Source organism: Scyliorhinus torazame, chromosome 16 (assembly GCF_047496885.1).
Source record: "Scyliorhinus torazame isolate Kashiwa2021f chromosome 16, sScyTor2.1, whole genome shotgun sequence".
Classification (NCBI taxonomy): Eukaryota; Metazoa; Chordata; class Chondrichthyes; order Carcharhiniformes; family Scyliorhinidae; genus Scyliorhinus; species Scyliorhinus torazame.
The window spans coordinates 189,927,053-189,946,838 of NC_092722.1; the positions used below are offsets into that span (position 1 = coordinate 189,927,053).

Genomic DNA, 19,786 nt, shown 5'->3' on the forward strand with positions numbered 1-19,786 from the left:
TGTCGGAGGTGGTGTCGGACGTGGTGTCGGACGTGGTGTCGGAGGTGGTGTCGGAGGTGGTGTCGGAGGTGGTGTCGGACGTGGTGTCGGACGTGGTGTCGGAGGTGGTGTCGGAGGTGGTGTCGGACGTGGTGTCGGAGGTGGTGTTGGACGTGGTGTCGGACGTGGTGTTTGACGTGGTGTCGGACGTGGTGTCGGAGGTGGTGTCGGACGTGGTGTCGGACGTGGTGTTGGACGTGGTGTCGGACGTGGTGTTGGACGTGGTGTCGGAGGTGGTGTCGGACGTGGTGTCGGAGGTGGTGTCGGACGTGGTGTCGGAGGTGGTGTCGGAGGTGGTGTCGGAGGTGGTGTCGGACGTGGTGTCGGACGTGGTGTCGGAGGTGGTGTCGGAGGTGGTGTCGGACGTGGTGTCGGAGGTGGTGTTGGACGTGGTGTCGGACGTGGTGTTGGACGTGGTGTCGGACGTGGTGTTGGACGTGGTGTCGGACGTGGTGTCGGAGGTGGTGTCGGAGGTGGTGTCGGAGGTGGTGTCAGAGGTGGTGTCGGACGTGGTGTCAGATGTGGTGTCGGAGGTGGTGTCGGAGGTGGTGTCGGAGGTGGTGTCAGACGTGGTGTCGGACGTGGTGTCGGACGTGGTGTTTGACGTGGTGTCGGACGTGGTGTTGGAGGTGGTGTCGGACGTGGTATCGGACGTGGTGTTGGACGTGGTGTCGGACGTGGTGTTGGACGTGGTGTCGGAGGTGGTGTCGGACGTGGTGTCGGAGGTGGTGTCGGACGTGGTGTCGGAGGTGGTGTCGGAGGTGGTGTCGGAGGTGGTGTCGGACGTGGTGTCAGACGTGGTGTCGGAGGTGGTGTCGGAGGTGGTGTCGGAGGTGGTGTCGGACGTGGTGTCGGACGTGGTGTCGGAGGTGGTGTCGGAGGTGGTGTCGGACGTGGTGTCGGACGTGGTGTTGGACGTGGTGTCGGACGTGGTGTTGGACGTGGTGTCGGACGTGGTGTTGGACGTGGTGTCGGACGTGGTGTCGGAGGTGGTGTCGGACGTGGTGTCGGACGTGGTGTCGGACGTGGTGTTGGACGTGGTGTCGGACGTGGTGTCGGAGGTGGTGTCGGACGTGGTGTCGGACGTGGTGTTGGACGTGGTGTCGGACGTGGTGTCGGAGGTGGTGTCGGAGGTGATGTCGGAGGTGGTGTCGGAGGTGGTGTCGGAGGTGATGTTGGAGGTGGTGTCGGACGTGGTGTCGGACGTGGTGTCGGAGGTGGTGTCGGACGTGGTGTCGGACGTGGTGTTGGACGTGGTGTCGGAGGTGGTGTCGGAGGTGGTGTCGGAGGTGATGTCGGAGGTGGTGTCGGACGTGGTGTCGGACGTGGTGTCGGACGTGGTGTCGGACGTGGTGTCGGACGTGGTGTCGGACGTGGTGCCGGAGGTGGTGTCGGACGTGGTGTCGGACGTGGTGCCGGAGGTGGTGTCGGTCGTGGTGTCGGACGTGGTGTCGGACGTGGTGCCGGAGGTGGTGTCGGACGTGGTGTCGGACGTGGTGTCGGACGTGGTGTCGGAGGTGGTGTCGGACGTGGTGTCGGACGTGGTGTCGGAGGTGGTGTCGGAGGTGGTGTCGGAGGTGGTGTCGGAGGTGGTGTCGGAGGTGGTGTCGGAGGTGGTGTCGGAGGTGGTGTCGGACGTGGTGTCGGACGTGGTGTCGGAGGTGGTGTCGGACGTGGTGTCGGACGTGGTGTCGGAGGTGGTGTCGGACGTGGTGTCGGACGTGGTGTCGGAGGTGGTGTCGGACGTGGTGTCGGACGTGGTGTCGGACGTGGTGTCGGAGGTGGTGTCGGACGTGGTGTCGGACGTGGTGTCAGACGTGGTGTCGGAGGTGGTGTCGGAGGTGGTGTCGGACGTGGTGTCGGAGGTGGTGTCAGACGTGGTGTCGGACGTGGTGTCGGACGTGGTGTCGGACGTGGTGTCGGAGGTGGTGTCGGAGGTGGTGTCGGACGTGGTGTCGGACGTGGTGTCGGACGTGGTGTCGGACGTGGTGTCGGACGTGGTGTCGGAGGTGGTGTCGGAGGTGGTGTCAGACGTGGTGTCGGAGGTGGTGCCGGAGGTGGTGCCGGAGGTGGTGTCGGACGTGGTGTTGGAGGTGGTGTCGGAGCTGGTGTCGGAGGTGGTGTCGGAGGTGGTGTCGGACGTGGTGTCAGAGGTGGTGTCAGACGTGGTGTCGGACGTGGTGTCGGACGTGGTGTCGGAGGTGGTGTCGGAGGTGATGTCGGAGGTGGTGTCGGACGTGGTGTTGGAGGTGGTGTCGGAGGTGGTGTCGGACGTGGTGTCGGAGGTGGTTTCGGAGGTGGTGTCGGACATGGTGTCGGACGTGGTGTCGGACGTGGTGTCGGAGGTGGTGTCGGACGTGGTGTCGGACGTGGTGTCGGAGGTGGTGTCGGAGGTGGTGTCGGACGTGGTGTCGGAGGTGGTGTCGGACGTGGTGTCGGACGTGGTGTCGGACGTGGTGTCGGACGTGGTGTTGGAGGTGGTGTCGGAGGTGGTGTCGGACGTGGTGTCGGAGGTGGTGTCGGAGGTGATGTCGGAGGTGGTGTCGGACGTGGTGTTGGAGGTGGTGTCGGAGGTGGTGTCGGACGTGGTGTCGGAGGTGGTTTCGGAGGTGGTGTCGGACATGGTGTCGGAGGTGATGTCGGAGGTGGTGTCGCAGGACCAGGCGGGTTTTGTGAAGGGAAGGCAGCTATAGAGTGATATTGGACATTTATTGAATGCGGTTATTATGCTGTCTCAGGGCCGGGTGTCGCAGGTTAATGTGGTGAGGTGGATGCGGAGAAGGCGTTTGATTGGGTTGAGTGGAGGTGTTTGTTGAGGTTCCTGGTAAGCTCGGATTTGGGTCCACGTTTGCCTCATGGGTGCGGTTGTTAAATGCGGCCCCCCACGGCGAGAGTTAGGCCAAATTTGATTAGTTCAGGAGACTTCCGGTTTCGAGGCAGAGGTGTATATTATCCTCACTTCAGTTCGCATTTACTATTGAACCCTTGGCTATTGCATTCCGGACATCAGGCGTGTGGTCGGGTATTGGAAGGGATGGCAGGGAGCACAGAATCTCGTTGTATACTGTTGACCTGTTGGTGTACTACAGAGCGGGGAACGGCCAGCAGTGGTGGGGAGAGGGGGTGGGGGATGGGGGGGGGGGGGGCGAGGAGCTGGGCACGGAGTTGGGATGGGGGTTGTGGAGTGAGATTGTGCACCAGGTCAGTTGGTTCCAAAGCTGGAGGATAAGCGAGAGGTGTGGAGAGGGGAACCGGCAGATCGTGTCCGCAGGTTTTGCTCAAGTCCGAGACTGGTGGGGTTCTGGGGCCCGATATTTGAAGCATTATCGAAAGTCTTGGGGGTGGAGATGCCACCGGGGCCTCTGGCGGCAACCTTTGGGGTGTCGGAGCTGCTGGAGTTGTCGGAGGGGAAGGGGGGCCGAGGTGGTGGCCTTCGCCAGTCTAATCGTCCGGCGGTGAATTCTACTGGAGTGCAGGTCGGCGTGGGAGTGGGATGTCGCAGAGTTCCTTAAGTTGGGAAAGTTTAGATTCATCCCTAGGGACTTGGAGGGGGTTTCTGAGCGAGATGGAGTTTGTTCCTGCCCCTTTTGGGGGACATGTTTATTGCCACTGGTTGGGGGGAGGGGGAGGGGGAGGGGAGGTGTTCAGGGGAGAAAAAGGGAAAAAATGTCAAATTGTGGGGATTGTGTTATGTTTTTGAATGATTTTGCGTTAATGTTTATGTATGGTCTGGTTTGAATAAAAATATATATTTATTAAAAAACTAATAAAAGGTTTGTTAAGAAACTTAAAAGGGGAGGGGTGCAGCCTAAAGCATTTAAGGAGACACGGTCCACGGTCTCCACAAGGCCGCAAAAGAGGCAGGCATCTTGGGAGTCCGTGAACCGCTACAATCGGCGGTCGCATCGATGGAGACTTTGAGACTGTGAGGAGCTGACATCGCTTAGCATTAACTCTTGAGGGCCAATTAGTGTGACAAGCAATGGTCTCAGGAATGTTGAAGGACACAGTTGCAGAGCAAATAGGCACCCTTCTTACTCGGGCTGCATTACTCAGAGATCTCATTGCTGTCACGCCTCATCACTTAACCCTCCTGGACAGTCACTCCAGAGGTTCCTCCGCCATGTGTGGGCACAGTGTTGCTTTCTCTGTCAGGGTCTCATCCACCCAACCCGTTAGGCCTGGTTCCTTGACTCTCATCACATCCCACCCCCCCCCCCCGCCACCACATGTGCCCCGCAGACACCCCTATGCCACAGACAGTTTTACACGGAACTAAAATCTTACTCACAGAACATAAACAGCAGATTCCAGGACCACCGACACCAACCGGGACCCCCACACCACCCCGCACGTGCAACCTTATGCCCCTGATAGCTACCCTCCTCTTTCTCTCACCCCCTCCTCACCCCTCAAGCATCCCTGGCCGCCCCCCCCCCTCCCCCTCCCCTCCCGGATCCCCCCTCCTCTCCAGAGTTGGCCATTGCCCTCTTTCCCCTTGGACTCCCTGCCACTTATTGCTTTCTGAGATCTCGCCGACGCAAATCCGAATGTTGGCCTCTGGCAATATTTAAGCAGCTATTACAGGATTCGTGCTCGCTGCCAAAGGGGCCCTCTCCGGATTTATGCCTGACTTCAATTATGGCGGAACAGCTTTGAGAACATTTGCAACCTGCACGTCTGTGTTCACAAAAGTAGAGGACAATAGAAATCTTCAACAAATGTAAAGCAATCCAGTATCACAGGAGAAATGTGTCTGGAACAAATGATTACTCAACCAGTCTCCAAACGAGGCACTTGCTGATTTATGCAAATGTCATCTTAATAACCACAATCTCCCCAAGTGCTCATCACTTGCAACTAATGAAGTTGATAGAGACTGTGCTTTGTTCAATTAATTCATCATCCTAACAGCAATTCATCATGTTTTTAAATGTCATTATTATAATTTATTGCCACATTAATACTGTTTCTATACAAAGCATCTTAATGGATTTGCAAGCACCAAGCGAAAACAGAAGAACGCTTGTTTTCTTTCCGGCCTTGGATCAGTGGGTTGTGTCGTGTTAGGTGCACTGGTCTAACACTGGCTGCAACAAGATGCAGTTTAGATCAGAAAGATACTCCAGACCTTGAAGTTAGTTCAATCAGGTTTATTGAACCAATAGCACAGTTAGCACAGTTCTCTGTGAGTTCGGCTCTCTGCTAACTTAAGTGTGGTTACTCTGTCTGACTGAACCAGACTAGCTCTTAGCCACGTGGTGGAGGTATGAGATTGTAACAACACCCTTGACTGACTCTCTAGATGTTCATCAGTGGAAAGAGGCGGAGTGTGAGTGCCTCGTGTCTTTTATAGTCAGATCCCACCCCTGAGTGTCCTGCCTGCTTATTGGTAATGTCCTGTTCTCTGTGTCCATTAGCTGATTGTCTGTATATCATTATATCTGTGTCTGCATATCATGACATCTCCCCTTTTTTTATGTTTGGATGACATATGTGAATGTATTTACAAGAATAGGCCAGTATTAACATATTTACAGGCAGTGGATGTGAACATATGTACATGTGAAAACAGCTGTCTAATGCGAGAACACAGAACAGAGCAAACAGAACAAATGTTCATAAGTCTAGTGTCTGTGGCTTGCGTCTGATCCTGGTCGACCGCCGGAGAGGTGGTGGTGGGGACGACAGCGCCTTGATGGGCGGGATTGAAGCCTGACATGACGTCGGTGTCGTGATGCGGCGTACGCCATTGCACATGCGCAGTGCGGTCACCAGACGCCTGCACCTGTGCAGTGTGGGTGTCGGCCGCTTCGTTATCCCGTTCGCATCGCGCATGCGTGGGGCTCCAGTAAAAGCCCGCGAGATGACCACTGTCTTCAATGCTGAGGCGCTGCATCCGGGGGATGGCCTGCACACTCACTGCCTCGTGGGAGGCAAGTTTCTCATTTTCTGACGATTTATATTGGGAATACCGATTTTTTTGTGTGCTCATGCACTGTACATGTTTCAATCGCGTCTGGCAGGGTCACGTGCTTGATTTTTAAGAGCTGCTCTCTCAGAGGATCAGAGTGAACTCTAAACACAATTTGGTCTCTGATCGTGGAGTCAGCAATATCACCAAAGTTGCAGGACGGCGCTAGCAGGCGGAGGCTAGTTAAGAAGGCACTGAAAGATTCATCTTTACCTTGAAGATGTTGTTTGAATATGCAGCGCCCGAAGTTTTCATTGGTGTCCACTATCGAACTTGTCCAGGATGGTCTGAAACTTTGTCTTGTCCTGGCCTTCGGTGAAGTTAAACGAGTTGAAGAGTTTGATGGCTTGATCACCCGCTGTTAAGAGGAGAAGCGCGATCTTTCTTGCATCAGACACACCCTCAAAGTCTGAGGCTTCGATGTACAGCAGAAACTTTAGCTTGAATATCCGCCAGTTGGCACTGAGATTGCCGGAGGTCCTGAGCTGGTGAGGAGCCTGAATCTTCTCCGTGGTACCGGGATTCAGTTGCTGGTCGTCACGGAACGGACTGAGGTAAGCCACCTTAAATTAGTCGTCTCCTGGTACCATGTCGTGTTAGGTACACTGGTCTAACACTGGCTGCAACTGGATGCAGTTTAGATCAGAAAGATACTCCAGATCTTGAAGTTAGTTCAATCAGGTTTATTGAACTAATCGCACAGTTAGCACAGTTCTCTGTGAGTTCGACTCTCTGCTAACGTAAGTGTGGTTACTCTGTCTGACTGAACCAGACTAGCTCTTAGTCACGTGGTGGAGGTGTGAGATTGTAACAACACCCTTGACTGACTCTCTAGATGTTCATCAGTGGAAAGAGGCGGAGTGTGAGTGCCTCGTGTCTTTTATGGTCAGATCCCACCCCTGAGTGTCCTGCCTGCTTATTGGTCATGTCCTGTTCTCTCTGTCCATTAGCTGCTTGTCTGTATATCATCATGTGTGTGTCTGCATATCATGACAGGTAGCACTCCTGTCTCTGAGGCAGTGGGTGCTGGTTTCAGATCTGGTAAGAGCGCAGGATCTAGGCTGCCACTCTTGGTCCAGGTCTGAGGGAATGCTGCACTGCCAGAGGAGACATTGAAACATCACCCCATCTGTGCTCTCGGGTGGGCTGAGGGGATTTACCTCACTGTGGTGTCTGGGGGGCTGGTTCAGCTCAGTTGGCTGGTGATGCAGAGCAATGCCAACAGCATGAGTTCAATTCCCGTACCAGCTGAGATTATCCCTGAAGGCTCCGATTTCTCAACCTTGCCCTTTTTATAAAAATTAATTTAGAGGATCCTATTTTTTCCCCCCCCAATTAAGGGGGTATTTAGCATGGCTAATCCACCTACCCCGCACATCATCTTTGGGTTGTGGGGGTGAGACCCATGCAGACACAGGAAGTTTGGGCAAACTCCACACGGGCAGTGACCGGCGGCTGGGATCGAACCCGGGTCCTAGGTGCCGCGAGGCAGCAGTGCTAACCACGGCCGCCCCCTCAACCTTGCCCCTTGCCGAGGGCAGCGCGGTGGCGCAGTGGGTTAGCCCTGCTGCCTCAGGGCGCCGTGGTCCCGGGTTCGATCCCGGCTCTGGGTCACTGTCCGTGTGGAGTTTGCACATTCTCCCCGTGTTTGCGTGGCTTTCGCCCCCACAACCCAAAGATGTGCAGGGTGGGTGGATTGGCCACGCTAAATTGCCTCTTAATTGGAAAAAATGAATTGGGTACTCTAAATTTATTTTTAAAAACATTGCCCCTTGCCTGAGGTGTGGTGACCCTCAGGTCAAATCATCACCAGTCAGCTCTCAAAGGCGAGGGCAGCCTATGGTCCTCTGGGACTATGGTGACTTCTGTGTGGGATCTTGCTTTGCACAGATTGGCTGCCCTATTTTCCACAATTCAACTGTGACAATACTTCAAAAACAGTACTTCATTGGCAGTAAGTTTGGGAGGTGCGGAGTGACTGAGAGGATCTATAGACATGCAAGTTCTTTGTTTTAAATATTAATGTTTCCCAGAGGCTTGAAGGGGACATAAGACCATGAGACATAGGAGCGGAAGTAAGGCCATTCGGCCCATCGAGTCCACTCCACCATTCAATCATGGCTGATTTCAACTCCATTTACCCGCTCTCTCTCCATAGCCCTTAATTCCTCGAGAATTACGTTATTGCTGCCTCCGACGGCCACACCCACCGAATCAATGTGTATCACAAACTATGAGGGAGCTTCATCAGTTGTCAAAGCTCTGCTCCCTTGGTTGTATCTTGTTCCAGGCCCTGCTACCCTCCCACCCCTGTGCTCGCTGACCAGCCTAGGCTCTCAGTCAAGCGACCCCTTGAATTGAAATTCCCATCCCTGTTTTTAAATCGCGTTGAGGCCTCATTCCCTCCCGCGCCCTGTAACCTCCTCCAGCCCCACAACCCTCCAAGATCTCTGTGCCCCTCCAATTCCAGCCTCTTGCACAGCCTCGATTTTAGTTGTTCCACCATCCGCGGCCGTGCCTCGAGCTGCCTGGAGGCCAAAGCTCTGGAATTCCTTCCCGAAAACTCTCAACCTCTCCCTCCTCCTTTAAGACGTTCCTTAAGAACGATCTATTTTACGTTGACCAAAGGCCATCAAAGAGGTGGGTTTTAAGGAAAGACGAAAGAGGGGGGAGATGCTTCTGACATTAACAACTTATGTTTATATAGTGCCTTTCACGTAACAAAACATCTCAAGGCATTTCACTGGAGCGTTGTACAAAGTATGTCACTGAGCCACAGGAGGAGATATTAGGTCAGGTGACCAAGAGCTTATACAAAGAGATAGGTTTTAAGGTTAGCCTTAAAGGAGGAAATTGAGGAGGAGAGATTAGACATTGCTTGATCAGAGGTCAATGTAGAAGCATAGTGAGCACACGGATGACAGGGAAATAGGACTTGCTGTGAGTTAAGACACAGGGAGTAGGGTTTTGGATAACCGCAGACACAAGCCAGGAGTGTATTGGAATGGGCAGGCCTCTGGGTAATGACGGCATGAAGGAAAGAGAAAATTTAATTTAGGGAAGGAATTCCAGAGCTTAGGAATGATAGCAGAACCAACAACGGTAAGTGATGGGGCGGCGTGGCAGCACAGTGGTTAGCACAGCTGCTTCAGAGCTCCCGGGTCCCAGGTTCGATTCCCGGCTTGGGTCACTGTCTGTGCGGAGTCTGCACGTTCTCCCCGTGTGTGCGTGGGTTTCCTCCGGGTGCTCCGGTTTCCTCCCACAGTCCAAAGATGTGCAGGTTAGGTGGATTGGCCATGATAAATTGCCCTTAGTGTCCAAAAAGATTGAATGGGGTTACGGGGATAGGATGGAGGTGTGGGCTTGGGTAGGGTGCTCTATGGGCTGAATGGCCTCCTTCTGCACTGTAAATTCTATGACTCTATAACAAGAGGGAGCTGGACGATGAACAGTGCCCAGGAAATCTTGCTGCAATTAGGAGTCACTGAGTTCATCATGAATCACTCATCAAGTGACTGAAAATGTCTTCAAACACAAATAGGTTCTCCAGGATTGCCCTGGAGTCTCTTGGTATTAAAGACTAACTTCCAGGACACTGCTGTAGCAACAGCCCAAAGATGTGCAGGTTAGGTGGATTGGCAATGCTAAATTGGCCCTAGGTGGAGTTACAGGGTTTGTGTGGGGTTTGGGCCTGGATAGGGTTCTCTTTCAGAGGGTCGGTGTAGACTCGATGGGCCGAATGGCCTCTGCACGGTAGGGATTCTATGATTCTTTGAACACCCAGGAGACATATTACAAAGAGCCGAGGTCTGCTGGCCAGAAGTGTAGCCACAGGGTGGAGCCAACCTGGACAAGCCCAGGCATGTATGATACAGTACAGTCCAGACAATACAATCACGTGGTTTACCACAGCATGGCATAGAAACAAAGACTGGCGAGCAAGGACTTCTTACAATCAATAGTTTAATCATGATGTGGAGGTGCCGGCGTTGGACTGGGGTGAGCACAGTAAGACATCTTACAACACCAAGTTAAAGTCCAACAGGTTTGTTTCGATATCACTAGCTTCCGGAGAGCTGCTCCTTCCTCAGGTGAATGAAGAGGTCTGTTCCAGAAACACATATATAGACAAATTCAAAAATGCCAGACAATGCTTGGAATGCGAGCATTAGCAGGTGATTAAATCTTTACAGATCATAAGTTTCTGCTCGGCGATTCTGCGTTGTCGCGCGCGACAACGCAGAATCGCCGAGCAGAAACTTATAGCCAAGTTCCGCACACATGAGTGCGGCCTCAACCGGGACCTGGGATTCATGTCACATTACATTCATCCCCCACCATCTGGCCTGCGAAATCCTACCAACTGTCCTGGCTTGAGACAATTCACACCTCTTTAACCTGGGGTTACCCCATCTCTGGATCTGTAAAGATTTAATCACCTGCTAATGCTCGCATTCCAAGCATTGTCTGGCATCTTTGAATCTGTCTATATATGTGTTTCTGGAACAGACCTCTTCATTCACCTGAGGAAGGAGCAGCGCTCCGAAAGCTGGTGACATCGAAACAAACCTGTTGGACTTTAATCTGGTGTTGTAAGACTTCTTATAGTTTAATCAGTAGCTAAGCAGCTACTCCATGTTTGTACTCTGTCATTCTCCGGGAGACCACCTGTGCTTTGGTCATGTGACTGTTTAAGTAACCACATCGTCACATGACCACTCGACCTACGGGAGCGGATTTTTACCACTCTCAGGGTAAAGGTGTTTCTCCTGAATTGCCTCGTAATTTTCTCGATATCGCTATGTGTCTTCCCACCAGCTGAAACCGAAAATCTCCGTCCTCAATTACAGCCGGGATTCTCCAGTGCTGCTGGAAGTGAATGGAGTTTTGGCTGGAGTGCCAAAGTCTCCAATCTCACTTGCAGCGGGTCAGCCTGGGATGAGATCGGAAAATCCTACCCATTCCCTCTGTATCCACACTATCGAAAGCTTTGAAATACCTCTATTAAGTCGCCCCTCGGCCTTCTTATTTCAAGAGAAAAGGGACCCAGCCCGTCAATCGTTTCCTGCTAGGCACACCCATTCATTTCTGGTATCATCCTTGCAAATCTCTCCACCTTCTCCTGTGCCTCTACATCCTTTTTACAATATTGTGATCAGGACACGTACTACTGTTTGGTCTAACCAAGGTTTTAAACAGGTTTAGCATAACTTTCCGACCTTTCGATGGCATTCCTCAAAAAATAAAACCAAGTGCTTGGTTTGCATTTTTGTGGTGTGATGAACGATAACTGTACCTTTAATGTCATGATCCCTTTAAGACTGGGTTTGAAACCCTGGGGGACTCCGCCTCCGGCTCCGCCCCCCCCAGGGAGCCATATATAAGGTAATGTTCGGTGGGCAGCGTGCAGTGAGCACACTTCTCGGCAGCTGTCTGGTTCTCTGGTAATTAAAGCCTTCATATTACCGACCATCTCTCTCGAGTTGTAACTGAGGGTATCTCATATGGCCTTGCTAACTTGTGCTGCAACTTTCAAGGATTGATATATATGTGCTCAGAGATCCCTTGGCTCCCCCACCCCGCCGCGATTTGCATCTTCCAAGTAATAAGTGACCTCCCTATTCTTCCTGCCAAAATATACTGCCTCGCACTGATCGTTTGCCAATAATTTAGCCACTCTGCAAGTTTATTAATGTCCTCCTGCAATTTGTCGCAGTCCTCCCTAATTTGGTGTCACCCGCAAATTTAGAAACTGTGTTTTTGATCTCAAAGTCAAAATCGTTAATCAAATCATAGTTGCAATAAAAGAAATTATGTATTTTTAATCAATTTCTTTCAACATTTCTGCTTGCCGGTTGCAGACATAGAGGACATGGGGAAAGTCTGTTTGACAGATGGTCAAGAGGCGTCCGATTGGGTAATGAAGTGTCAACTCATTTTCAAAGTGGCTATGAGAAGGTGGGGCATCGATCGGAAGGGTGGGCATCTCGGACACCCAATGGCGGGAGTGTAGGGGCAAAGCAGTTGGAGGCGCAAGGTTAGGTGATGCAACCTCCAGAATTGCATCCAACCAAAGCTGGCAGCCACCATTTACGAAGCAGTGCTTCAAATGAATAGTAAATACCTCTCTCCCCGGCACCGATGAATAATAAGGGTGTTACATTTCAATTCGGTTGCCAAGGCACCAGATGAGAATCTGCGTCAGGAATTGCATGAAGTGGTCATTCTGGAACAGGACCAAAAGGCAGCGACTTGCGTTGCTGTTATGGTGTGCATGTTTTATGAACTGTATTGTCACTGAGGGGCTGGGCTCCCCTCACAGAGTAAGTTCTGTAAATGTTTGATGAATGAGCTCATTGTCTGCCAATGTTCTGAGATCTGAGTCTCAATCAGATTGAGTGTTGTGACCAGAAGGCCTACAAATATCCTCAGCCAACAACCGCCTTCCCTTATTTTCCAGTCTCCTTTCCACTCTGGTCAGAATCATGGGAGTCTGGCTTGTTAGGTGAATTGGACTTTCTGAATTCTCCCTCCGTGTACCCGAACAGGCGCCGGAATGTGGCGACTGGGGGTTTTTCACAGTAACTTCATTGCAGCATTAATGTAAGCCTACTTGTGACACCAATAAAGATTATTATTATTATTAGGGCCGGGTATCTTCTGCCCCACCAGCCACAAGAATGCCACTGGTGAGACCCCGACAATGGAAAACTCCAGAGACCTCAGACGGGATTATCCGGGCGAACGTGTTTTACAGCCAGAAAGAGGCCCTCTGGCCCATCGTCCTCACGCCAGCGATCAAGCACCTGTTGCGATCCCAGTTGATGTTATAACTGGACAGGAAGATCCCAGAATGTAACCCTGCTTCAAAAGACCATGGCCGGGATTCTCCGGTATCCAGCAGGGCGGCGCCAAAGAGCGCCGTGAACCACTCTGACGTTGGGCCGCCCGGACTGTGCGGAATCCTCCGCACCTTCGGGGGCTAGGCCGGCGCTGGAGTGGTTGGTGCCGTGCCAACCGAAGGGCCTACGCCGGCTGGCGCGGGTTGGCGCATGCGCAGGAGCGCCAGCATGTTCCCAGAACCGCTGGCGTGTTTCCTGCGCATGTGCAGGGGGTTTCTTCTCCGCGCCGGCCATGGCAGAGTTTTAGACAGGCCGGCGCGGAGGGAAAGAGTGCCCCCACGGCACAGACCCACCCGCAGATCGGTGGGCCCCGATCGCGGGCCAGGCCACCGTGGCGGCCCCCCCCCACCAGGGCCGGATTCGCCCCGCGCCCCCCTGAGTACTCCGCAGGCCGCCCGCAGAGCCAGGTCCCGCCGGTACGGACCTGGTCTAATCCACGCCGGCGCGACTGGCCGAAAACGGGCAGTCGCTCGGCCTATCGGGGACCAGAGATTCGCCTGGGGGGGGGGCCACTGCCAACGGCCCCCGACCGGCGCGGCGCGATCCCCACCCCCAACAAAAAAACGGTGCCGGAGAATTCGGCAGCCGCCGTCAGAGCGGCGGGGCGGGATTCACGCCGGCCCCCGGCAATTCTCCGACCTGGCGGGGGATCGGAGAATCCTGCCCCATAATTTTCAAAAATAAATCATGGAGCAACAGAGTCGTGGGACCACTAATTAGTTTCAACAACAAGAAAACATTTATGAAAAATGAAAATGTTGGTTTATGGTACAATTTGCCTTTATTTCCCGCCCCCTCCCTCTCCCCGCCCTTTAGTTAAGCAATTCCACACAGGTTTTCGGATTAACACGGATTACAAAGTACATCTTTACCTACAATGATCGCATTAACACAAAGTCCCTTTTAAGCACTCAAGATGATTGTGGGCAAATACACTGTCCAATCTGAACCCAAATCAATGTTTTTGGAAGTTTCCTCAGACTGCCACCCACCATCCCGCGCCGCCACCGCCTCCCCGCCCCCCCCCCCCCCCCAGCGCCCCGCAAGACGATTGTCACATGAGAGCTTCCAAACTCCACTCCAAAAAGCAAACTTTAAAACCTTCCCTCAAGTGCTCATCAAAATGATTCTTAAATGTTGTGAGAATTCCTGCCTCTACCACCCTTTCAGGCAGTAGGTTTGAGATTCCCACCACCCTCTGGGTGCAACGTTTTTCCTCACATCCCCTCTAAATCTCTTGCCCCGACCTTAAACCTATGCCCCCTGGTTATTGACCCCTCGGGGGATGGTTCCTTCCTATCCCCCCTATCTGTGTCCTTCATAAGTTTGATGTTGAGATGCCGGCGTTGGACTGAGCTGAGCACAGTAAGAAGTCTTACAACAACAGGTTAAAGTCCAACAGGTTTGTTTCGAATCACTAGCTTTCGGAGCACTGCTCCTTCCTCAGGTGAATGAAGAGGTGGGTTCCAGAAACATTTATTTCGACAAAGTCAAAGATGCAAGACGATACTTTGAATGCGAGCATTTGCAGGTAGGGCTCTGTAAAGACTTAATTACTTGCAAACGCGCCGCGATTCCCGCCCCCGCCAAATCCCCAGCGCCAGAGACTTCGGCAGCCGGCGGGGGCGGGATTCACGCCGCCCCCCCCCCCCGGCGATTCTCCGACCCGAGTCGGACTATCCCGCCCAAGTTGTCCGCAAGTTTTTTTAAGAAGACCTGGATTCGCACCTTTCACAATTTCGGGACGTCCCCAAGTATCAAATAACCAGTTAAATACGTCTTGAAGTGTGGTCACAATCGTAATGCAGGAAACATGACAGCCAATTTTCGCGCAGCAAGATCCCACAAACAGCAATGGGAGTTATCGAGAGGGGCTGGTTTAGCTCAGTGGGCTAGACAGCTGGTTTGTGATGCAGAACAAGGCCAGCAGCGCGGGTTCAATTCCTGTACCAGCTGAGAATTCTGAATTCTCCCTCAGTGTACAAACAGGCGACTAGGGGCTTTTCACAGTAACTTCATTGCAGTGTTAATGTAAGCCTACTTGTGACAATAAAGATTGTTATTATTAAGATAAAAATATACACACTCGCATTCCTGATCAATAACTGTTCATGAACAGGTCATCTGTGGGAGGGGGGGGGGGTGCTTTGAATGGTTGGTTGAGGAACAAATATTATCCGTGGGGTTAGGGAGAATTCCCCCGCTCTTCTTTATGTCAGGGAATCTTTTGCATGACTCTGAGAGAGTAGACAGGGCCTTGGTTTAACGGTTCATATGAAGGAGAGCACTCCCTCGGTACTGCTCAAGCGCCCAGAGCAGGAGTGGGTGCCTTAACCTACTGGCTCAGAGGTGAGAGTGCTGCCCACCGGGCCACTGCTGACCACTGAAACTGCTCTAATACGAGTTAGATTCCATACCTTGGCATCCCCTGCTGAAAGGTTTCTCTGGTGCAGATTCATAGGATCCAGGGTCAAGGAACTGTGCCAGACAGTTTAAGGCTTTGCTTCTACAGTTGTGTGTTGCCCTGCCAGAAGGACATCCCATTGCAGGGTTTTTATGACACCCAAACAGGCCACTTGGCACAACTGGTCCATGTGTTTACAGAGCTTCCTCCCACCCTTAGTCATCGAATTCCATCAACGTATCCCTCTATTCCTTTCTTCTTCATCTGTGGGGGGGGGGGGGGGGGGGTGAACAGCCAGCTGTCGTGGTGCACATAGGCACCAACGATATAGGTATAAAACGGGACGAGGTCCTACAAGCTGAATTTAGGGAGTTAGGAGTTAAACTAAAAAGTAGGACCTCAAAGGTAGTAATCTCAGGATTGCTACCAGTGCCACGAGCTAGTCAAGAGTAGGAATGTCAGGATAGAGAGGATGAATACGTGGCTCGAGAGATGGTGCAAGAGGGAGGGATTCAAATTCCTGGGACATTGGAACCGGTTCTAGGGGATGTGGGACCAGTACAAACTGGACGGTCTGCACCTGGGCAGGACTGGAACCGATGTCCTAGGGGGGGTGTTTGCTAGAGCTGTTGGGGAGAGTTTAAACTAATGTGGCAGGGGGATGGGAACCGATGCAGGAAGTTAGTAAAACAGGGACAGAAATAAAAGGCAGTATGGGGGTAAGTGTAAGGCAGGGAAGCCTGAGGGGAGCTCAGTGAATAGGACCAGGAATACTATAAGAAATAAAACGGGAAGTGAAAACATTAATGGTAAGCGACGCGGCAGGTTGTTACATGAAGATATGGGTTCAACGACAAGGAAAATTAGAAGAAAGGTTAAGAGGAAATATAACTTAGGAGAGGTTACTGATCGAGGTGTTAAGATTCAGAACAGAGGTAAAAAGGCCAACATAAGTGTACTTTACCTGAATGCTCGTAGTATTCGGAATAAGGTAAATGAGTTGATGGCGCAAATCATCGTGAATGACTATGATTTACTGGCCATTACTGAAACATGGTTAAAGGATGGTCACGACTGGGAGTTAAATATCCGAGGGTATCAAACTTTTCGGAAGGACAGAGTGGATGGTAAGGGAGGTGGTGTAGCTCTGTTATTTATGGATGACATCCGGGCAACAGTAAGGGATGACATCGGTGCTATGGAGGATACGGTTGAATCCATTTGGGTGGAAATCAGGAATAGTAAGGCGAAAAAGTCACTGATAGGAGTAATCTATAGGCCACCAAATAGTAACATTATGGTGGGGCAGGCAATAAACAAAGAAATAACAGATGCATGTAGAAATGGTACAGCAGTTATCATGGGGGATTTTAATCTACATGTTGATTGGTTTAACCAGGTCGGTCAAGGCAGCCTTGAGGAGGAGTTTATAGAATGTATCCGCGATAGTTTCCTAGAACAGTATGTAATGGAACCTACGAGGGAACAAGCGGTCCTAGATCTGGTCCTGTGTAATGAGACAGGATTGATTCAGGATCTCATAGTTAGGGATCCTCTCGGAAGGAGCGATCACAATATGGTGGAATTTAAAATACAGATGGAGGGTGAGAAGGTAAAATCAAGCACTAGTGTTTTGTGCTTAAACAAAGGAGATTACAATGGGATGAGAGAAGAACTAGCTAAGGTAGACTGGGAGCAAAGACTTTATAGTGAAACAGTTGAGGAACAGTGGAGAACCTTCCAAGTGATTTTTCACAGTGCTCAGTAAAGGTTTATACCAACAAAAAGGAAGGACAGTAAAAAGAGGGAAATATCTAAGGAAATAAGGGAGAGTATCAAATTGAAGGAAAAAACATACAAAGTAGCAAAGATCAGTGGGAGACTAGAGGACTGGGAAATCTTTAGGGGGCAACAGAAAGCTACTAAAAAAGCCATAAAGAAGAGTAAAATAGATTATGAGAGTAAACTTGCTCAAAATATAAAAACAGATAGTAAAAGTTTCTACAAATACATAAAACAAAAAAGAGTGGCTAAGGTAAATATTGGTCCTTTAGAGGATGAGATGGGAGATTTAATAATGGGAGATGAGGAAATGGCTGAGGAACTGAACAGGTTTTTTGGGTCGGTCTTCACAGTGGAAGACACAAATAACATGCCAGTGACTGATGGAAATGAGGCTATGACAGGTGAGGACCTTGAGAGGATTGTTATCATCAAGGAGGTAGTGATGGGCAAGCTGATGGGGCTAAAGGTAGACAAGTCTCCTGGACCTGATGGAATGCATCCCAGAGTGCTGAAAGAGATGGCTAGGGAAATTGCAAATGCACTAGTGATAATTTACCAAAATTCACTAGACTCTGGGGTGGTCCCGGCGGATTGGAAATTAGCAAACGTGACACCACTGTTTAAAAAAGGAGGTAGGCAGAAAGCGGGTAATTATAGGCCAGTGAGCTTAACTTCGGTAGTAGGGAAGATGCTGGAATCTATCATCAAGGAAGAAATAGCGAGGCATCTGGATGGAAATTGTCCCACTGGGCAGACGCAGCATGGGTTCATAAAGGGCAGGTCGTGCCTAACTAATTTAATGGAATTTTTTGAGGACATTAACAGTGCGGTAGATAACGGGGAGCCAATGGATGTGGTATATATGGATTTCCAGAAAGCCTTTGACAAGGTGCCACACAAAAGGTTGTTGCATAAGATAAAGATGCATGGCATTAAGGGGAAAGTAGTAGCATGGATAGAGGATTGGTTAATTAATAGAAAGCAAAGAGTGGGGATTAATGGGTGTTCTCTGGTTGGCAATCAGTAGCTAGTGGTGTCCCTCAGGGATCAGTGTTGGGCCCACAACTGTTCACAATTTACATAGATGATTTGGAGTTGGGGACCAAGGGCAATGTGTCCAAGTTTGCAGACGACACTAAGATAAGTGGTAAAGCAAAAAGTGCAGAGGATACTGGAAGTCTGCAGAGGGATTTGGATAGGCTAAGTGAATGGGCTAGGGTCTGGCAGATGGAATACAATGTTGACAAATGTGAGGTTATCCATTTTGGTAGGAATAACAGCAAAAGGGATTATTATTTAAATGATAAAATATTAAAACATGCTGCTGTGCAGAGAGACCTGGGTGTGCTAGTGCATGAGTCGCAAAAAGTTGGTTTTCAGGTGCAACAGGTGATTAAGAAGGCAAATGGAATTTTGTCCTTCATTGCTAGAGGGATGGAGTTTAAGACTAGGGAGGTTCTGCTGCAATTGTATAAGGTGTTAGTGAGGCCACACCTGGAGTATTGTGTTCAGTTTTGGTCTCCTTACTTGAGAAAGGACATACTGGCACTGGAGGGTGTGCAGAGGAGATTCACTAGGTTAATCCCAGAGCTGAAGGGGTTGGATTACGAGGAGAGGTTGAGTAGACTGGGACTGTACTCGTTGGAATTTAGAAGGATGAGGGGGGATCTTATAGAAACATATAAGATTATGAAGGGAATAGATAGGATAGATGCGGGCAGGTTGTGTCCACTGGCGGGTGAAAGCAGAACTAGGGGGCATAGCCTCAAAATAAGGGGAAGTAGATTTAGGACTGAGTTTAGGAGGAACTTCTTCACCCAAAGGGTTGTGAATCTATGGAATTCCTTGCCTAGTGAAGCAGTAGAGGCTCCTTCATTAAATGTTTTTAAGATAAAGATAGATAGTTTTTTGAAGAATAAAGGGATTAAGGGTTATGGTGTTCGGGCCGGAAAGTGGAGCTGAGTCCACAAAAGATCAGCCATGATCTCATTGAATGGTGGAGCAGGCTCGAGGGGCCAGATGGCCGACTCCTGCTCCTAGTTCGTATGTTCTTATGTTCTTATGTTCATCCAGCTTCCCCTTAAATTGATACATTTGCCTCAACCATCCCTTGCACATTGGTTAAACAAGAAATAAAAGGTTTGCCCCGTCACATTTACACCTTCACACCAAGTTATTTGCCCGATAATTCTTTTCTTCTTGGCATGTGGCATTGACATCAAAGGTGATCATTCATTCCCATTCGTACAGTGGTTCTGAGGTTTGATGAAATTGAGGGGTTGGTTATGCCAGATAAATAATGATCAACAACATTGGAGCTACATTTAGACCCAGACCAGGGGCGGGATTCTCCGACCCCCCGCCGGTTGCCGAATTCTCCGGCACCGGATATTCGGCGGAGGCGGGAATCGCGCCACGCTGGTTGGCGGGCCCCCCCCCCCCCGGCGATTCTCCGGCCCGGATGGGCCGAAGTCCCGCTGCTGGAATGCCTGTCCCGCCGGCGCGGATTAAACCACCTCTCTTACCGGCGGGACAAGGTGGCGAGGATGGGCTCCGGGGTCCTGGGGGGGCGCGGGGTGATCTGGCCCCGGGGGGTGCCCCCACGGTGGCCTGGCCCGCGATCGGGGCCTACCGATCCGCGGGCGGGCCTGTGCCGTGGGGGCACTCTTTTCCTTCCGCCTT

At 51.3% G+C, this 19,786-nt stretch overlaps 1 protein-coding gene across 1 annotated transcript in view; it reads left to right on the forward strand.

Annotated features, from left to right (window-relative positions):
• LOC140392321 (uncharacterized) overlaps positions 1 to 19,786 on the forward strand; it is a 73,039-nt gene that overhangs the window by 47,017 nt on the left and 6,236 nt on the right. The window contains exon 7 of the mRNA XM_072477636.1: positions 11,875 to 11,930. Within this exon, the coding sequence (XP_072333737.1) occupies positions 11,875 to 11,930 (56 nt within the window). The remainder of the gene's footprint in view (positions 1 to 11,874; positions 11,931 to 19,786) is intronic.